The sequence below is a fragment of the Symsagittifera roscoffensis genome, chromosome 9 (assembly GCF_963678635.1).
Source record: "Symsagittifera roscoffensis chromosome 9, txSymRosc1.1, whole genome shotgun sequence".
NCBI lineage: Eukaryota > Metazoa > Xenacoelomorpha > Acoela > Convolutidae > Symsagittifera > Symsagittifera roscoffensis.
In genome coordinates, this window is record NC_087070.1 from 8,056,684 (window position 1) to 8,075,013 (window position 18,330).

General features: G+C 37.3%; 2 protein-coding genes across 2 annotated transcripts in view; one reads left to right on the forward strand and one right to left on the reverse strand.

Moving 5' to 3' along the window:
* The window catches only part of LOC134854479 (uncharacterized), a 158,702-nt gene that overhangs the window by 52,515 nt on the left and 87,857 nt on the right, over nucleotides 1–18,330 (forward strand). The gene's annotated exons all lie outside the window — the stretch shown is intronic.
* LOC134854705 (uncharacterized) overlaps nucleotides 1,105–18,330 on the reverse strand; it is a 38,644-nt gene continuing 21,418 nt past the window's right edge. The window contains exons 2-6 of the mRNA XM_063871060.1: nucleotides 16,835–16,896; nucleotides 14,058–14,131; nucleotides 13,308–13,470; nucleotides 4,455–4,559; nucleotides 1,105–1,301 (exon numbers count right to left, since the gene is read on the reverse strand). Of these exons, the coding sequence (XP_063727130.1) occupies nucleotides 1,105–1,301; nucleotides 4,455–4,559; nucleotides 13,308–13,470; nucleotides 14,058–14,131; nucleotides 16,835–16,896 (601 nt within the window). The remainder of the gene's footprint in view (nucleotides 1,302–4,454; nucleotides 4,560–13,307; nucleotides 13,471–14,057; nucleotides 14,132–16,834; nucleotides 16,897–18,330) is intronic.

Genomic DNA, 18,330 nt, shown 5'->3' on the forward strand with positions numbered 1-18,330 from the left:
GTCCTGGAGGAGGATGTGTTGACTGCCCCCAAATAGAGTGACCACACACTTCTGGTGACTCAGTCCCCTCAGAGGGGCTGCAAAGTACTCCTGCTCATAGGGGTCCTACTCGTTCATCCAATCACACACACCAGTAGATTTATTGTAGAGAGAGTTGCAAAAAATTTGAACAGATAAAATTAATTAAAAAGAGCATTCGTCTCATGTTGACAGATTTTTGAATTAAATTTCGTTTTTTTTTTCAGGCTCATAATTTGGTCTCATAATTTAAAAGTTGGATACAAATTTCTACCAAAACAGGTCAATTGCTCAATTTTTTCTGTCCGAAGTTTTCGCTACTAATTATACCACATTACAAAATAGCCATCAGGTATCTCAAATCAACAAGAAATAACTGAAATAGAAATTTGTTCAAAAAAATTACAAAAGAATATATTCCCAGCAATTAGTCAACCAATAAACTTTACGAACAACGACAACTTTTGGATAGGATATGTGAAAAAACATTGAAAACAGATTTCATTTTTAGTATGTTTTTTGACCGAGCGAGATTTCAAAGAACACACGACGGCCTTATTTTAGTACAATTTCAAGATCTGATTCAAATTTGTAGAGAAAAATTACTGCTTTTGCCGACACATTTTCGACACACAATTTTCAGTGGGATTCGGTACGTTTTTTTTTAGAGTTATGTTATTGCAGCTTGTTTTTGAGATTCCTCGCAGGAAACTTATTTATGACAGTTCTTTATTTTTGTTGGTTTCCCAAAAAATCCTTTTTGGTACTAATTTATGATATCCCAACGTCTTTTTTGGCCTCTTTTTTCTTCCAAAAATTAGGGTCTTCATAAAGTTTTAGGCGAGCTCGGAAAATAATTAAATTTAGTCGATCATTTTTCAACTCGTGCAAATCAGATTCGAGTTTGATCCGCATATCTGCTGTTGATTTTGAACCAATTGTGTTTTGGTCGACCCAAAAAATAGAAATCCTTTACTCTCGTGAAAATCCTAGATACGAGCACAAATCCACCGACATATTTGCTGTTGATTTTGAAACAATTATGTTTTGTATGCCTTTATGCCTTATGCTATACATATTAATAATTTAATGGTGTTGTGAATCTGGTTCCTTCTGGTAGCTGTGGTCTCTGTTGACGCCCTTGGCGACTAGCAGAAGTCCGAGAGGGAGAAGGAAGCAGAAGATCTGGAAGAAGAGGATGCCAGCGTAGGTGGAGTCGCTGGACTTGAGGAGGAGGAGGAAGTTGCACACTCCCTTGTCCACCAGACACAGAAAAATGGCAGCTAGAACCAGAAAAACACATTAGAGGCAAAATAATGTTAAAAATTTAAACTCGGATACACCTTCATGAAAGACGTTCGGGCCAAGTTTGAACATAGCGAACAGACAGTTAGAAAAAAGTCAATGAACGCAAGTAAACAATAAAAACTTGTTTTTTGAAAAAGCCTCAATTTTCGAAGTTCCCATAAAAAAATAGATGCACGTAAAGCCCTTTGAAAATCTAGAAAAATTTTTGCTTGGTGATCTTTTGCTAAAAATAACCCAATTTGAGAAAACTGGATTAATAAGTAATAATTTTATCTCGCTGGGAAATCTGAAAAGTAAGTTCCACTTTCGAAACTAGATGTCAACCACGTTGTTCGAGACCTTAAAACTTTTGCTGTTTGATATTGGAGTTTGCCTTTCTGTTAACAAAAGAATTGAACTGAACTTTAAGAAATCAAAGCTCAAACGCGAAAAAGTAATTTTTGAACCTGAACAATTTTCAAGACTTTTTCTAATAAAAAAAAGCGAAAAAAGTCATATGTTCATACTATGTTCATCGACTCTTAAACACTCTCGAACTTCACAATTTACAATAGCTGTAGTAAAAAATCATTATATGGGCAACTTTTTCTATAGGCCAACCAACTTAAGTTTAGCAGACACCGTACGATAATCAAAAGACTGCAAAACTCAAAAATCGTAAAAAAAAATTTTTTTTTCTCAACCAATGGATTTGGGAATCCAAAAAGCATTACCATTTTGAAAACTGAATTTGAATAGATAATATTTCAGCATTTTCTGTTTCATTATCGGAGAAAATATTGAGTTCGTTAAACAATAATTCAAAATTAATCTTTATGAACTAATGAAAAACAAAATAGAAAATAAGAAAATTGTGGCTATTAAGAAACAGAGGCAGCAGACAGTTGCAAAAGTCTCAAGAATTTATGGAGTCTGGAAAAAAAGACATTTTTGTGAAAAACTTTCAATTCTTATACATTCAAAAATAAGTTGTTCTTTGAATTCCAAACTTTTTTGTGTTTGACAGTTTTTTGGTAGAAGTAACCCAAATCGAAATTGGATTGATATGTTGATTTTTTTGCTGATAAATCTAAAAACAAAAATTCACAAAAAAAAAAATCATTCAGGTTTTTTAATGCGTCATTTACTTTTTTATTATTTCAGAGAAAAAGACACCTTCGATTTAGCAAACTTTTACAGTGAGAAAGTGAGTTTTAAAAAAAAATTAAAATCGAACCAAAATAATTTGAATTTGAATGGGGAAGTTTTTTAAAACGTTTTTCCCGAAAATACGAAAAAACAACACGACCTAAGTGAATCTTTCTTAATTGATACTAAGAACAGAAAAGCATGGCTAGTATTGGAAATAAGAAATGTCTATGAATTCAAAAAATATAATGAAAGAAGCCAACTGATTTTTCTCCGAATTTCAAAAAATAAAAAATCAAGTTACTGAAAAACGTTAAATTTCAAAAATGGTGAGCACATTGTTTTTTATACTAGCAATTTTTCAGACAGCAAATTAACATAAAATTGAAAAAAATGGAGAAAAATTTGTAGAGCTTTTTTTGATTTACATTTTTTCGATAAAATTAACCCAATTAGAGAAAACTGTATCAATTGGTAAAACTTTTATTTCACTGGTAATCTGATAATTAAATACATTTTTCAAAGTTGAGGTTTTGCTAAACAAAAATGGAACTGAATTCAAAAAGAAAAAAGGATAGCCTGTCTCGATGCAAGTAGCACAGAATGTTCCGACCATGGTCTTAAGAAAACTACGGTTCAGAAACTAAGGTTTTTTGTGCCAAGTGTCATAAAAAGATCTGATCTAAAAATATTATTTACGCGTATTCGACAGTCATAGTTAAAACAGGCAAATTGGCCAAAAAAATGTTTGTAGAAAAATGACTAGAAAAACGTTTAAAAAAATTTTAAAATAATTTTTTTTTAAATATTTTTTTTGCAGAAAATTTTTGAATTTTATGAATTTTTTGGTTGTCAAATTTAGGCTTGAAAACTCCAATAACTAGTTTTATCTGCTTAAAACTAAGTTTTAAGGTCCTAAGTTAGTCATAATTCAGCTGTTATTCGCTTGCTTTATTGGCTCTTTAAGATGAAAAATCAAAAATGGTTTTTCTCGACACTGGAGAGTTCTTTGTAAATTTTTTGATGTGGTTCGAATTATGAATGGAAGAGCCTTTATTTGATATATCACTCAACCCAGTCCGGTGATTATTTGTGGTACTTGATTTTGCTTGGAAAAAACTAAAGCAAACCCGAAAACAAAGTTCCTCCCCATTTTTCAAATGGTCAAAACGATCAAATGTTAAACCGTGAAAAAGTAAATTTGAGCCTGAATGAATTTTAATGTTTCTTAACAAAAAAAATCGCGACCTATATCAGTGTCCGAACTACGTTCATATACTTTCAAAAACCTTATAGAGATATGACTGCAAAACCTAATTACGAGTTTTAGTAAGGTTTTTTAAATAGTTTTTGAATTATTTTTTGTCACAAAATCTTACTATAATCTCATTGAATAAACTTTTTTGCTTTAATATATAATTGTATTTAAGATTACTGTTTTTTAGGTTAAGTTTTTGATGAAAAATGAATTCTGAAGTTTTTGGGATTTTGAAATTCAACTTGTAATGTTTATGGTCATTATACATCCAAATTGATTGTGAAACTTCATTATAAATCTTTTAAATTTCATGAAACGCAGCACACCACGATGTAGGTGCTCGTTGCATAATAGTAAGGCCAGCCCAGATAAATCAGCCAAAAAATTGGTAATTATCTTAACTAATGAAACAATATGCAGGGGTTGTTTGTAAATAATAAAAAAAAAACAAATAGTTTTTTTTTGTCATTTTAATTAGATTTAGCACAGTTTACGCACGTTTAGAAGCAGAAGGATCAACAGACGAGCTGTTTGTTATTTAGAGAGAACCGATGTAGTGCCCAGTGTTAAGAATTGCATCCAACTTTTGGTTTTTTTTTGGACTGGGCAAGGTTACCTCGCCTTCCAGCAACGAGCAATTATCGCGGGTCTCAAACCTCTGACCTTTGAATTAAGATGAGGCGACTTAACCACTTCACCGCCGCTCCTTTGATACTTAAAAAATTAGTTTTGCTATATCTACCTGTTGGGAATACGATTATGGTGAGTATCCATTTGGCCTGGAAGAGTAGCATCATCTCACAGATGTTCATCCTCTTTCCCTTCAACATCACCACGAAGAACACCACTGCAACCACAAACAGCCCAAAGTAAGAATCCCTTGCCCACATAGAAATTATTTTGAAGCTGATGACATTTGACCGTCTATGAAACTTTTAATGCAATCTTGCACAAAAGCTTAAGGAAAGAGTGCAAAAAAAGGTAGTGGAGATAATCAATATGATAAAAGCTCTCATTTCGTAATTGCTGCAAATAGGAGAAAATGCGAGCTTTTATTAGTGTGTTAATGCCCATTGTCTCTCTTTTTTTCATATTTCTTTTCCTCAAACTTCTACAAAAATAACGTTTACAACCGCCATAATTTGTTAATTTTTGATTGCTCCGTTCGGTCAGTAACTTTCAAGCTATTATTGGCGCAAAACTACTTTTAAAGTGTCTGCGACACTTTAGCACGATGATTTAAATCTAAATCTTGACAAATCAGCATGATATCAATGTCATAGTGCTAAATCAGTTAAATAAGTCTATTTAGGTCATGGTAGTTCCTTTTGTCAATCATTTCATTTCATTTCAACAGCAGGTGTTTGGCCTTCGGATTGTGTGCTACCTTCGGATTTCATCTAAAACATTGTCTCGTTTGATCTTACTTAAATCAATTGTCTACTTATCTATTCTCTTAATTCAAGTATCGAATTAGCTTTTTCAACATGGCGCAGACAGCAGTCGTAAGTGGGGGGAAAACCCACTTGAAATCGTTTCATTTTGGCCGGCGAAACACACGGAATCCCCCATGCTGTGGGAATTTTTGCTTAATCACTTCCAATGGGGAATGGTTGCGAAACACTCTAAAAACCCGAAAAACTACTACTTCGCCGACTCGTTGACGGCTGCGCAGATAGCGGCTTTACCGGAAGAAGTGGACGGGAAAAACAGATTAGCGGCGGAACAAACCCTAATATCGAACCTATACCTTTGCTTGGGGGAAAGGGGCCAGGAGGAATTGCACAAACTAAGACCACACTTGGAATTGGGAGAGACACGCTATCCGCGGGTGCTCGATGCTATGGAGGGGGAATTCAAAAAGGAGCGGAACGAAACGTACGAAATGTTCCAGGTATAATCTAGAAAGCAGAGAATCGGGGAATCCTTGGAGCAGTTCCACGCTGTCCTTAGTGGATCAGCAGCGCGATGTGCATTTGGGGCATTGGAGTCGAGAGTGTTAAGGGACGTCTTTTTTGTAAATATGACAAATCGCGAAGCACAAAACGAGTAAGGTCGGGCCACAAAAACTCCGGAAGAAACGTACAGGTTAGCTTTATCATACGAGCGAGGAGATAAGTACGCTAAATCCTATGTTACAACCGGATGCACAGCGTCGAGTAGTACCGGAGGCGGTGGAATTAGTATCAAGTCGGAGCCGGTGGGAGCGATTCGGGGTGGTTATAGAAATAATCGAGGCTGAGGACGTAGCCAAGTGCAAGCCCGTGGATCGTACCGGGGGTGGGCATCAGCACCGGAGACCGGAGGTGCTTCAACTGCGACAAACCCGTATTCACCAGAGAACACATGAATGATCGTGCGGCTCGAAATGTAAGCTGTAATTTCTGCCGGAAAACTGGGCATCTCGAAAGAACGTGTCGCGCTAAGAAAAATACGAGGGGAAATTTGTCGGTCGGCGTCATCCAGGAGCAAGCAAACCAGGATCGATTCAAAGTCGGAAGAAACGGGAGACGAAGAATCACAGCACTAAAGTTCAGTGGGATGGGTGAATCCGACGGCAGAAAAGCGGAACCGATCTTGGGATTCCGATAGTTCGGGGGAGGAGACTATATGGAGATGGCGGTGCGGAAGAAAAATCAAATTGAACTGCGAGTAGCGGAGGCAAAACTACCAATCACGATAAACGGGCGAAAAACCAGTGTGTGGATCGACAGCGGCTCGCCGATTTCCATATTCACGATTAACGAACTTCGAAGAACGTTGGGCGCCGCAAGCACACGATTGCAGGAGGTCGATCCACAGGATCAAGAATTTCGAGATTATGGGAATAACCCAATCAACTTACTGGGTACGATGAAGGTGGATCTAGCGTCGAATGGTTGGAGTACCTGAGCTGTTATAAAAGTAATTGGAGGAGCACGCCCCTCGATTATCGGGAGAGACTTGATGCCACACTTAGGATTGCAGATAGTACGGAAGCCGGACCAGGAAGTGATGTCAATACGGGAACCAGTCGGGAATGAAGGAGAAAGTCAATTGGAGAAGTGGCAGGACTATTTTAGTAAGCTATTTCCTAATCTATTTAACCGGGTGGGGAAGATACGCAGTTATAAAGTGCAGGCCGAATTTTTTAATAAGTTGATCCCAATTCAACAAAACGGACGAAGAGTGCCAATAACGCTGCAAGATAAGGTCGACGGGGAAATCGATAAATTAATTAAACAGGGACTTGTAGAATGTCTCAAAGACTGTTCAGATAAATACTTTGTATTGCCTCTTGTAATCACCGTGAAGAAAGACGGGTCGTTAAAATTGGCACTGGAGGCAGGTGAATTAAACAAGCAAGTACCTAAAAACAAGTACCACATGCCGAATATTGAAGAACTAATGGACGCCGTCGGTCAAACAATATGCGAAAAGAAGTCGGGCGAAATATACTTTTCTACCATGGGCCTCAGATACGCATACGGACAATTGCCTCTAAGTCAAGATACTAGCGTACATTGTAATTTTTCTCTGGTTGGCGGACGCTCAACCGGAACGTATAGATTGAAAACCGGTTTTTACGGCCTAACTACGATGCCAGCGGAATTTCAACGAGTAATGGATTCCATCCTTTCGGAATATCCGCAGGCACATGCTTTTTTTGACGACATTTTAGTCGTTACAAAAGGATCGGAAATCGAACATATAGCAACCGTGGAGAAAATTAGATAAGGAAAATTTGTCGTTGAAATTAACAAAGTGTAACTTCGCCCAACAACAATGCAAGTGGCTCGGACATAAGATCACGCACACGGCGGTAACGCCACTGATTCGGAAAACTGAACCGATTGAAGCATTAAAACCACCCCGCACACTAACTCAACTAAAATAATTTATGGGATCCATACATAGCCTCCATAAATATTTGTCAGCACTTGTGGAATCCTCAGCTCCGCTGAGGCCACTGTTAAGCTGGAAAAACGAGTATAACTGGAGTACGGAGTGCCAAGAAGCATTTGAGAATCTGAAACAACAGGTAGCCAATATTGTTGAACTTAGATACTTTACGTGCATAAGGATATTAAGATAGTGTGCGACGCAAGTCATAATGGATTGGGGCAGTACTAGAGCAACTAAGTACCGAGGTCTGGAGGCCGATTTCGTTTGCATCATGTTTTCTAAACGACGCCAAAAAACGCTAATCGACTAAAGTATTAGAAATGCTCGCGGTATTTTCGGAATTACGTGTTGGGCGAAAACTTTTAGTAGTAACGGATCATAAGGCGCTAGTCTCACTATTGAACGGGAATAACAAGAAGATTAAAACAATGTTTAGCAGGCTAACTCGATGGCTAGACCGACTAATACAATTCGATTTTGAGGTTGAACATATGACGGGGGCGAAATTTGGTTTGGCGGATTTTCTTTCAAGACACCCGAACAGCGACGCTATGCCAGTGTCAACATATGACAGCATGTTTACTGTCGCGAAAATTAGGTCTATTAAAAGCACCCTCGGATAAAAGACCAAACTCGAAAAATGCTCAAATATAGTAAATAAGGAAGTTTAAATCGGAAATTGGCCAATTGCTATAGAATATGTAATTTTCGAAAAGAAAAGCCGACGGTAAAGGGCGAGAAATCAAGCTACAACAAGACAGCCAATAGGAACGCAGAAATTTGCATACGCCACCGGTCACGTGACAAGTTATGCCGACGATCACTCGGGCCTAAAAATAGAATAGTTGGAACTATTACTATTGTTAAGAGCAGATATGTGGAATCTATTAATAGAACAGAGTTAAGTTATACTAATCCGAACATAAAAACAATGGACAAATCATCGAGAAAAATTCAAAAACTCTTACAAAGCATCCTAGTATTACCAGCAGCGGAGACGAGATGGAAGAACTAACAGGAGAAGGGACCTTAAATGCGAGTACAACGGATACCATCAGTACAAAATCTAGTACAGTTTTATCAATCCCATTCAATTTCCCCGGCGAAACATTTTGAAACTATGCAGTCGCCGGTAAATGATCACCGCGCCACGGGTTGCGTAGAAAAAACCATCGGAAGCTTAAAAAACTATATTATAACGAACGGCCATGAGAAAACCCCGGAACCATTAGAGAAAATGGTGGAATGAGCGCTGGGCGCACTAAAAGTTTAACCAAATGCAACTCTGAAAATAACGCCATTTGAGGCACATAACGGCAGGGAGGCCAATACCGTACTCCGAAATCTAACTAAAAACCATCTCTAAGGAACATGTTTTGGTCGAATTTTCTAAAATCTAAGCCTGCATGTTTAGACGAGCAAGATGCGGAAGCCCAGGACGTGCCAAAGCCGGTGGACACTCATTGGGGCATGCGTTCCGATAACGAGTGCGGGGGAGATGCAAGGCGCAATCACCCATTGATACTAACCCAGAGGCAGGTCATGGGTCAGACAGATGAGCCAACGGCTACATCCTTTCAAGGACAAGGGGGCGATGAAGCGTGACCATCTCGCACAGTGTATCAGCGCACTGGGGACCAAAATTTGAGCAGGTACAGGAAATTGAATACTAAAATTGTCGCCGAAAGTACACACACACACTTGAAATGAATCAATCATGGTACCTTGCTTAGGAAATCCGGGGTTCCAGTTCGAAAGGCCTCTACGCCGAAAAAGCGAACGGCAGGGATCCCTAAGCCACCCACGCCAGCGGGCTTAAGAAAGAAAATTGCGATCGCGGAGACGAAGAAGCGAAATTGGGAAAATCAGCAAAGCGGGGCGGAGCGACCTATATAAGCGAACAAGAGTCGGAGTCTGAGAGTGATAGCCAGCCGTTGGCTACAAGAAGGATCGGCGGAAAACTGCAATTGGCATCGTTGCCGGAAATACAAGCAGGACCGACAAAAGAATCCACTAATGGAACAGACTCGAGGGGCGAAGCACGAAACGGAGCGAGCGAGCGGATGATGATAGAGAACCCGGAGGGGGAGCAGAATGAGGGGGCAAGCACGTCAGCGACCGGAAGAGCGAGTAAAAAGTCGGAAACGGAAAAACGGAACAACAACGAAGGCGACATAACGGAGGAAGCTCCGAAAGCAATGGCGGCGGCGGGCGGGAAGAAAAAGCGGACGGCGAAGCAACGACTGGACTCTTACTCAAGCCAAGACTCGGAAAGTGACACGGCATCTTGAAAATCAAGCAGGAAAAGAACGGCGGTGACAAAGATGGGCGGGGTCACGATTGACCACATAACACGAGGAGTACGTTAAAACTTTAGCAGTGAACGAAAACTTTGCAGGTTCTCAATAGTGCCCTAAACTCAGCGACTTACGCTACCTAGGTTCGGCAGGTAGGAATTAAGCTTTATGTTTAAAAACTTTCCTTTGAGTACTTAATTTTATCCAAACCATGACCAGTGCAGTATATTTATTTACAAGTGCAGTTTATTTATTTATTTTACAAGAGGGTATGTCATAGTGCTAAATCATATATCTAAGTCTATTTAGTTCATGATAGTTCCTTTTGTCAATCATGTCATTTCATTTCAATAGCAGGTGTTTGGCCTTCGGATTATGTGCCACATTCGGATTTCACCTAAGACATTGTCTCGTTTGATCTTACTTAAATCAGTTGTCTTCTTATCTATTCTCTTAATTCAAGTACCGAATTAGCATTTTCAACAGCTATTAGGGTATAATCTTCAAGGCGCAATTCTTTTCACTTGATCGACTTAGAAGAGAGTTCAATGTCAATGGGATTCAGAAAAGGTTTAAGGGGAAAAAGGTTAAAATCTTCACTGATTTTTTTCTGCAGGATGTTGGAATCTTAATGGGAATCCACTGGGAAAAAGATGAAGGGTCGTAATTATTTCCACTAGATCTACTGTCATGTATCATCACATTTAGAAGGCATGTTTTGTGCTACTGCAAAAATAAACAAGCTACTTTTGATTTGAACTCAACCCAGAAAAGTTCAGCACAATTTAAAGCAACTCCTGCAATTAATACAAAAAAAGCCAAATTTATTTTTCTACAGACATCGACAGAAGGCAACCAAATAGCCGAACTCCTCGCGAGCTTCAGTAGAATTGCAAATTACGGGACATCACTTGAATTTATAAAGTCAGCCGCCGAAAAGAAAGCCGGCGAAACAATACGAAGTACAATCAACAAAGATGACAACCGCTATGAGTTTGGACTGCCCTGGAAACCGAAAACTAGTATATTATCTAACTACTGAACAGCAATAGCCCAGTACTACAGGAAAAAAAACCAAATCGATAAGGACCCAAAAAAGCAAACACTTTAGCAGGACACAATCAAAGAAGATCTCTCAGAAAAGTACATTGGCAGACTGAATATCAGCAAAACTCTGACAACTGGCTGGATACAACCCAAACAAAGAAAAGTACCTAGCGCCATATCAATTTACAAATGTGTTGGTCTGGACACAGTAGCGGATTTATAGGGGACGCCCCCTCCCCCTCAGGGATTTGACGACCCCCTGCCGACTCAAAGCGTCCCCCTTGTACGATTTAGAGGTATCCATTTTTGGCTTGACTGACCTTAAAATTTTTCTAAAGGCGCCTTCGACGCCAACCTATACTAACTTTAACGGCGAGCGCGCGCCGAAAAAACGCAATTTTTTGGTCGAAATTTTCCAAAAAGTGCCTAAAAACGCCGTTTTTGGGTTTTTTCAAAAATTTGTCTGCGGCGCAGAAAATTTGGTCAAATTAGGGACTTTTTAGAATTTTTTTGAAAACATCCCCTCCAGAATTTCCCCAATCCTCGCCTGTCTAGACAAAAAGCTTATCTTAGGACCGGCCGATATTGAATTAATGTACATGCAAATAATTCGACAGAAAGACCGCAAGTTCCTTCGCTTTCTTCAAAAAACTTTTTTTTTCGAATACACTCGCTATGTGATTGCATCAACAAGTTTTCCTATTTATGCCATCTAAGCTATCTAAACTCTACGGAAATGTGTAGATAATAATGCAGCATAAAACTCCAAGGTACAGCCGCCAGTGTACGCCAACTTCTATATAAAGTAATTTATTCAAATCGATGACCGACTTCAGCTCAGTGACAAACATCAATGCAGATCTGAGGCATGTTTCAAATTGACAAAAGTGACAACAACGAACAAGGAATCTGTTTTTTCGATTCATTCCAGAAGAACAACAGTCAAATAACAGTGAAACAGCTAGAAAATTTTGAACTCTAAAAACTTATTCTCGGAGAACCTTAGAGAATCTGAAATCGAACCATCATATTCCCACACGGTCAAGCTCAAAGACCTCGCAAACAAACAACCAAGACGGCGTAATCTCGTCAGTGCCGCTTCACCTAATGCCGCTAATCGATCCAATTGGAATGGCAGCGCCAATCAGAATTAGTCTACACATCATAGAAAAAGCCATGTAAAAATTGAATCGGACGACCTTTGACTGAAATCACCCTACCAGAATATTTTGACCTTTTCACAAGTATACCCCACACAAGGAATGATGATCTACATCAATACTACGATCAGCAGCAATATGACAGCTGTGTCTTGCATGTTTTCTTGGATGAATCATACACCGCTGCAGCCGCTGTTGTCGACTAATTTTATACTAAACAGCAACACAATTGAATACATAATTAACTTGTAGTAGGAAAAACCAAAGCTGACCCACCAATGTAACACACACCATAACGCAACTGGAGCTTCAAGCAGCAGTATTTGGAAATTGCTAGCCTAATGTAAAAAACGTGAAAAACGAGTTGAAATCAACGCTACTCATATGTGTACAGAAACTGTGACAACTTTTTGCTTGATTCAAGGGTCGGAAAAGCGCCAGCATTTTTTGTAGCCTATCGAGTTTATCAGAACGACTAATGCGAACAACAGTGTACGTTTTATGCGCAGTAACATATTTCAAGAAAATAGACCATCATCGGACCAACAACGGAAATTAATTTTTCTATACATGAGGAAGGATTGAATGGGTTAATTATTTCCACTGTGTCTATCTGGGAGAATCAATTTTTAAAATGTCTCCTAGTCGAGATCCCGCTTAAAAACCGCTCAAGATTTGAGCGGTAAGAGTGGTTCTTTATATAAACGACTGCGCTCAAACCGCTCAAACCGCTCAAACCGTTCAAAAACCGCTCAAATTCTCACAAAAAATGATCAAACCGTTCAAAACGTCGCAAATTGTAGCAAGAACAGCTCAAACCGCTCAAATCTCGAGCTGTTTTTTTATTTGTTTTCCGAAAATGTTCCCCCGATGTATTCGTTGCAGGGCACACACAATCAACCCTTTAAAACTTTGAGCTTCTAACCTCTCCTTGTATGAAAATATCAGCCAAAAACCAACCTAAAGGTCGTCTAACGTCTCCTAAAAGATCAAGTAAAAAACCGCTCAAACCACTCATTCTAAAGCAAGATTATGTGAATAATCGTCTAGAAAAAACAGATCAAACCGCTCAAATCTTGCTTAAAATTGGGCTGGCTACCTAAAATCGGATAGCAGACTACACTACCAATATGAGACGCTAAACGATGTTAAACTGTGACTATTACTGACTTTTAACTGTTAAACATAAGAATGCGAAGTGCTAACTTTTTGAGTAGAGTCCGAATGCGAAGAATATGAAGCAGGAGACGCAGGCGAAGGCGGACAAGAATGTGTAGCAGATGAGATTTAGCATGTGGGAGGTTATCCAGAACAGATTGGTACCCATTAGCATGAAAGGACTGCACACTAGGTAGAAACACACCAGGATCTGCAAACAATCAGAAAACAGAAGTTTCGATAAACCAGAAATGTAATTTATAAAAAACGAAGTCAACAGACAGTTAGAAAAGAGTCAATGAACGCAAGTATGCAGAAAAAAAAGTACTGACTTGTTTTTTTGAAGAAAAAATTATGATTGGCGCTTTTTTCACAAAATAAACCCAATTTGAGAAACCTGGATCTATTTTCGAAACTAGATCACATTTTTCGTGACCTGCACAATTTGGCTGTTCGATAATGGAAATTGCCTTCCTTTCAACAAAGGAAATGAAATTAACTTAGAAAAAAATCAAAAGTCAAACCGCGAAAAAGTAGATTTGAGCCCGAACAAACTTGAATACTTCTCCTGAAAAAAAAGAGACTTTTACTGCGTTCATCAACTCTTAAAATTGATCAACGCTGCTTGAACTTAAAAAAACACAAAAAGGCGTGTAAAACGATAAGTTTTTTAAAGACTTTTTTTGGCACAGAAATTTTTTGATGGATAGAACTTATCGCAAATAAAGTCTCCTTGCCTTAGCATTTGCAGCCGTTCGGCTATAGAAATCCACATAAAGTTAACTAAGTGAGTATTACTTTTCTGAAGGATCTTTTGTTGAGGAACGCATTGCCCACTATGTCAGATATCGTGATGACTCGAAGCATCTGAACTGAAAAAAAAAACGAATCCAATTGTTTGCAAAATAAACAGATACACCAACTTTTAGATTTGCGAAAACGAATTCGTTGGAAAAACTTAAAACCGATTTTTTTTATTTGAAAACTAAAAGAGTTTTTTTTTATATATATCTGCCTGAATTATACAAAGAAACTTGGCTCTAGTGCTATAAATTATTTTTTGTTAATAATGACTTCTGTTTTGTGCAAAAATCATGTAGTCAATAGGAACGTCGTACGACTCTTATTAGTTAAAAGTTTTCATTTATTGGGTCACTCCATCATGAGAGTACCCCCGACAGTGAACTCATTGACAAGCTGAATTTATTAACAATTTCCTGATTCATTTGCTGAGTTTGAGGTTTTTGTGGTTTTTTTGAGACTTTTGATAATCTATTTCTGATTGGCTGAAAAAAAACTGAAAAAAAATCGAGCATTCGGTCCCTCAATCACAAGGAACGCCACCAGTTTCCTTGTCAATCGATCATTATAGTTTTGGGTACGAGGCCATATTTTACCTTTTTTTGTATGTGTTAGGTTCTGCAACAAGGCATGGGAGAAAGCGTAACAAGGTTTGTTATTCAGTTTTTGCTGCAATGGAGTTCAGAAAAAATCATCAAATCATTGTGTAGCTTCAAAATCAAATAAAATGATCAATAATTAGGATAAAACATACCGCAGTTAAAAAAATTTTTAGCATACAGAATGGAACGATCACCATTTGGGATAAAACTAGCATACAAATTTTAATTCTTTTACCACAAATGCAAAAAATAAAAACTTTGCGATCTCAAATTTCAACCTGATAGTTAAAGGATAGATGCTTGATGTAATTTAGCATGATGTCATCCAAAGTTCAGCGCCTGTTTATTTTCTAATTTTTTTGTCCTAGTTTTGGTTCACGTGAACTGATTTGATTTTGGCTATAAGTCTGAATTATTCACAGTCAAACTAGCTCTAACTAACTTTCAATTGTGAATGCAAATTGCTGATTGAGTGCGTGTTTGCGTAAAGTTATTTATGAAATTGTGAAAAAAGTTGCAAATGCCACAGAAAATTTTCGCTCTGGATTCTGCGGCAATTATTATGTGATTACAACAATGTTAGAGTTACAAACTTTTTCCTTGGGGATTTCACGAATTTTTGGTATATAGATCTGCCCGCATCTAGGAAATGTGAAAAAAAATTAAATATAATGGATTGTTAACAAAATAACCGATTCTCATTGCCCTCAGTCATTAAAATGGAAAACAAAAATGATCATAATCCATTGTTGCCCTCAGAAAATAAAATGAAAAAAAAACTAAAACTTTTTACAACCATTTAAAATCAGTTAAAAGGGGTTTTTTCCAATTTATTTTTTTTTGCATCGTGCAAAACTTTGCCTCAATAGTTGCTCTTTGGTTCCTTATCCCACCACCCCCAATCAATTTTCCCATCCCGCGTTGAACTTTTTTATCGCCCCGCCTCCAATTTTTCGTCAGATTTCGGACAATTTTTTGACAAAAAAAAAAAACAGGTTAAAAAAGGTATTTTTGGAAGATTTTTTGGAAATATTTTATTTGGCGCGTGATCCCTGTCAAAAGTAGTACTGTCTCACATACTTGCATAAAAAACACAAACATACAAATTTAATGCGCTCTACAAATGCTTTTTATTTTAAAAATAACAAATTTAATTTTGGGCACTTTTTAGAAGATTTTGACTAAAAGACTGCACTTTTTCAGCTAATTTTTTGAAAATTAGTATTTAAAAAATAATCGATTATAACTAATTTGCCATTGGCTTTATTGCTTTGTTAAATAAAAGCATTATAATCCAAATTTTATTTATCATAATTTTTTCACTCTGACATGCACTGTCAAAAAAACTCAAATTAAAATTTGAGATATTTTCATCCATGAAATTCTAGTGCGATTGGCGGTCGAATTTGACACCCTTTAAGTTTTGTCTTTGGTTTCCACAGATACACACACAACAAACGGTGCGTCTTACAAAGGTATAATTTCTACTCGTAATGTATATAAAATTAATTGATTGTAGAAAAGATTACATCCTGTTTTTGTCTATATTATTCTCTCGTGAAAAGACGTTAAAATTTGACCAAACTCCAATTTCGTGACTAAAAGCAGCAAGTAAGTTTGAATTATTTTGCTTCTATCGCAGCAAAAGCTTTTTTCCTCCGTCTAGGCAGTCTAGAAGGTCAAGAAAACGTGTCAAAATTTTAGGCACAATTTTTTGTAAGCTCAAGGACATTTTTTGGCCAATAATTTTGAAGCATATTCCGATCACCTCGGTATGGGCCGCCCTACTGCCTTTTGCTTCAAATTATATTTGAGTGATGTTTGAAACGTTTGAATTAGTTCTCGGACGCAAACTGATTTACAAAGACACCAATATATTTCTTGATATTCATAGAGTCGGAATGAACTGAGAAGAGATATATTGACCCCCACCTCCCACCTGATATGATCCCCCCCCCGAATTTTTACTATTAAAATACTTGTTCATCTCGGCACATTACAATGAAATTGCAAAATGTCTTGCGGTCTGATAAATTCACTCCAGGCATATTTGATATTTGGTCTACATACCTTACCCGGTAATCTATTCATTACACCAAAAAATGATGCTTATTCGAGATAGAGGAGGCGGGTAGGAAAAAGAGCCGATTGCCAACTTTGTCGAAACCTTACCTGGAAACGCGAGGAAGAATTGTGCGGCAGAGACGAGGGCAACAGAAGTGGTCCAGTGGGGGCTAAAACACAAAAACACAATATAGGTACTCGGTTGAACTCCCTAGATCAAAAAACTTATCATATAAAGCCATGCATAGAGTATGGAAAACTTTTGATCATGCCATGTTCATTCATAAAAATTGTATGAATGGCATTTTTCCAAGGGTAAAATTGAATCGCTGAAATTGATAAATGCAATTAGCTTAATGAGTTTATTGGGTTAAAAAATGAATACGTTTCAAAAAATGTATGTGAAAAATGGGGGGGGGGGGGGGAACTTTGTATTCGGGTGTGTCTTAGTTTTTTTCTTTTTGTTTAAACGCAAAATCAGGCACCACAAATAATGATCGGATTGAGTTGTTGAGTGATACATTATAATAAAGCCCTTTCAGTCTCGATTGAAACCACATTAAAAAAATTTCAAAAACTTTTCCCAGTGTCGAGAAAAACCGGTTTGAAATTTTTGATTTTTTTTCTATTAATTCGAGAGAATAAAGCAAGCGAGCTGGCTTACAAGCTGAACTATACCTAATTTGAGACCTTACAACTTAAGTTTAAGCAAAAAAAAACTGTTTATTGGAGTTTATAGCTGCGTTTTGGGAACCAAAAACTTCAAAAAGTTTTTGAAAAAATTCTTTGAAAAAATTTTTTGAAAGTTTAATTAAACATTTTTTTCTACAAAAACTTTTGTCCAATTTGCTTATTTTACTATGATTGTCTAATATGCCTAATTTATATTTTTACGTCAGATCTTTTTATCACACCAAGCAGAAAAAACTACACTAATTTGGGAAAAAAATGTTTCTAAACCGTAATTTTCTAAAGACTATGGTCGGATCATTCTGTGCTTCTTGCACAGTAACCGGCTATCTTTGTTTACGTTACAACATTGGATCAATTCAAAGGGATTTGCTATCGACTTGATTAGATTGTTTTTACAGATTATCATGATGCTAAAATCAATTTTAGTCCATCTTTATAAGTGCAGGTGGTGATTCGTCGTTTTAACCATCAATATCGCTAACCATTCCTATTGGCTAAACGCAAAATCTCGCAAAATCAAAGTTAATTTTAACAGAAAATCATAGTAAAATAAATATACTAGATTAGATGCAGATATAATAGGTGCAGATAAAATAAATTTAAAATTTGAATTGTTTCAATCAGCCTTCGATCCGGTATGAAGTTCATTCATCTGCTTATTATTTAATCGATCAATTTTGACAATAATAGCATGGTTTTATTTGCTTAGTTTGAGATTTTTGCAATTTCCCTGAGATTTTTAAATACTCAATTCTGATTGGCTGAAAATAAGCCAAAATAAATTTTAAGCATTTGGTATCTCTAGCATGGGGGACGCCACCATGTCGTAATTTTTTCATAGAAAGAGTTGCCTTTGGCCAGCGAAAAGGAGGAGCCACTGGCAGTACCCTTAGTTTGAAAAAGAGCTTTAC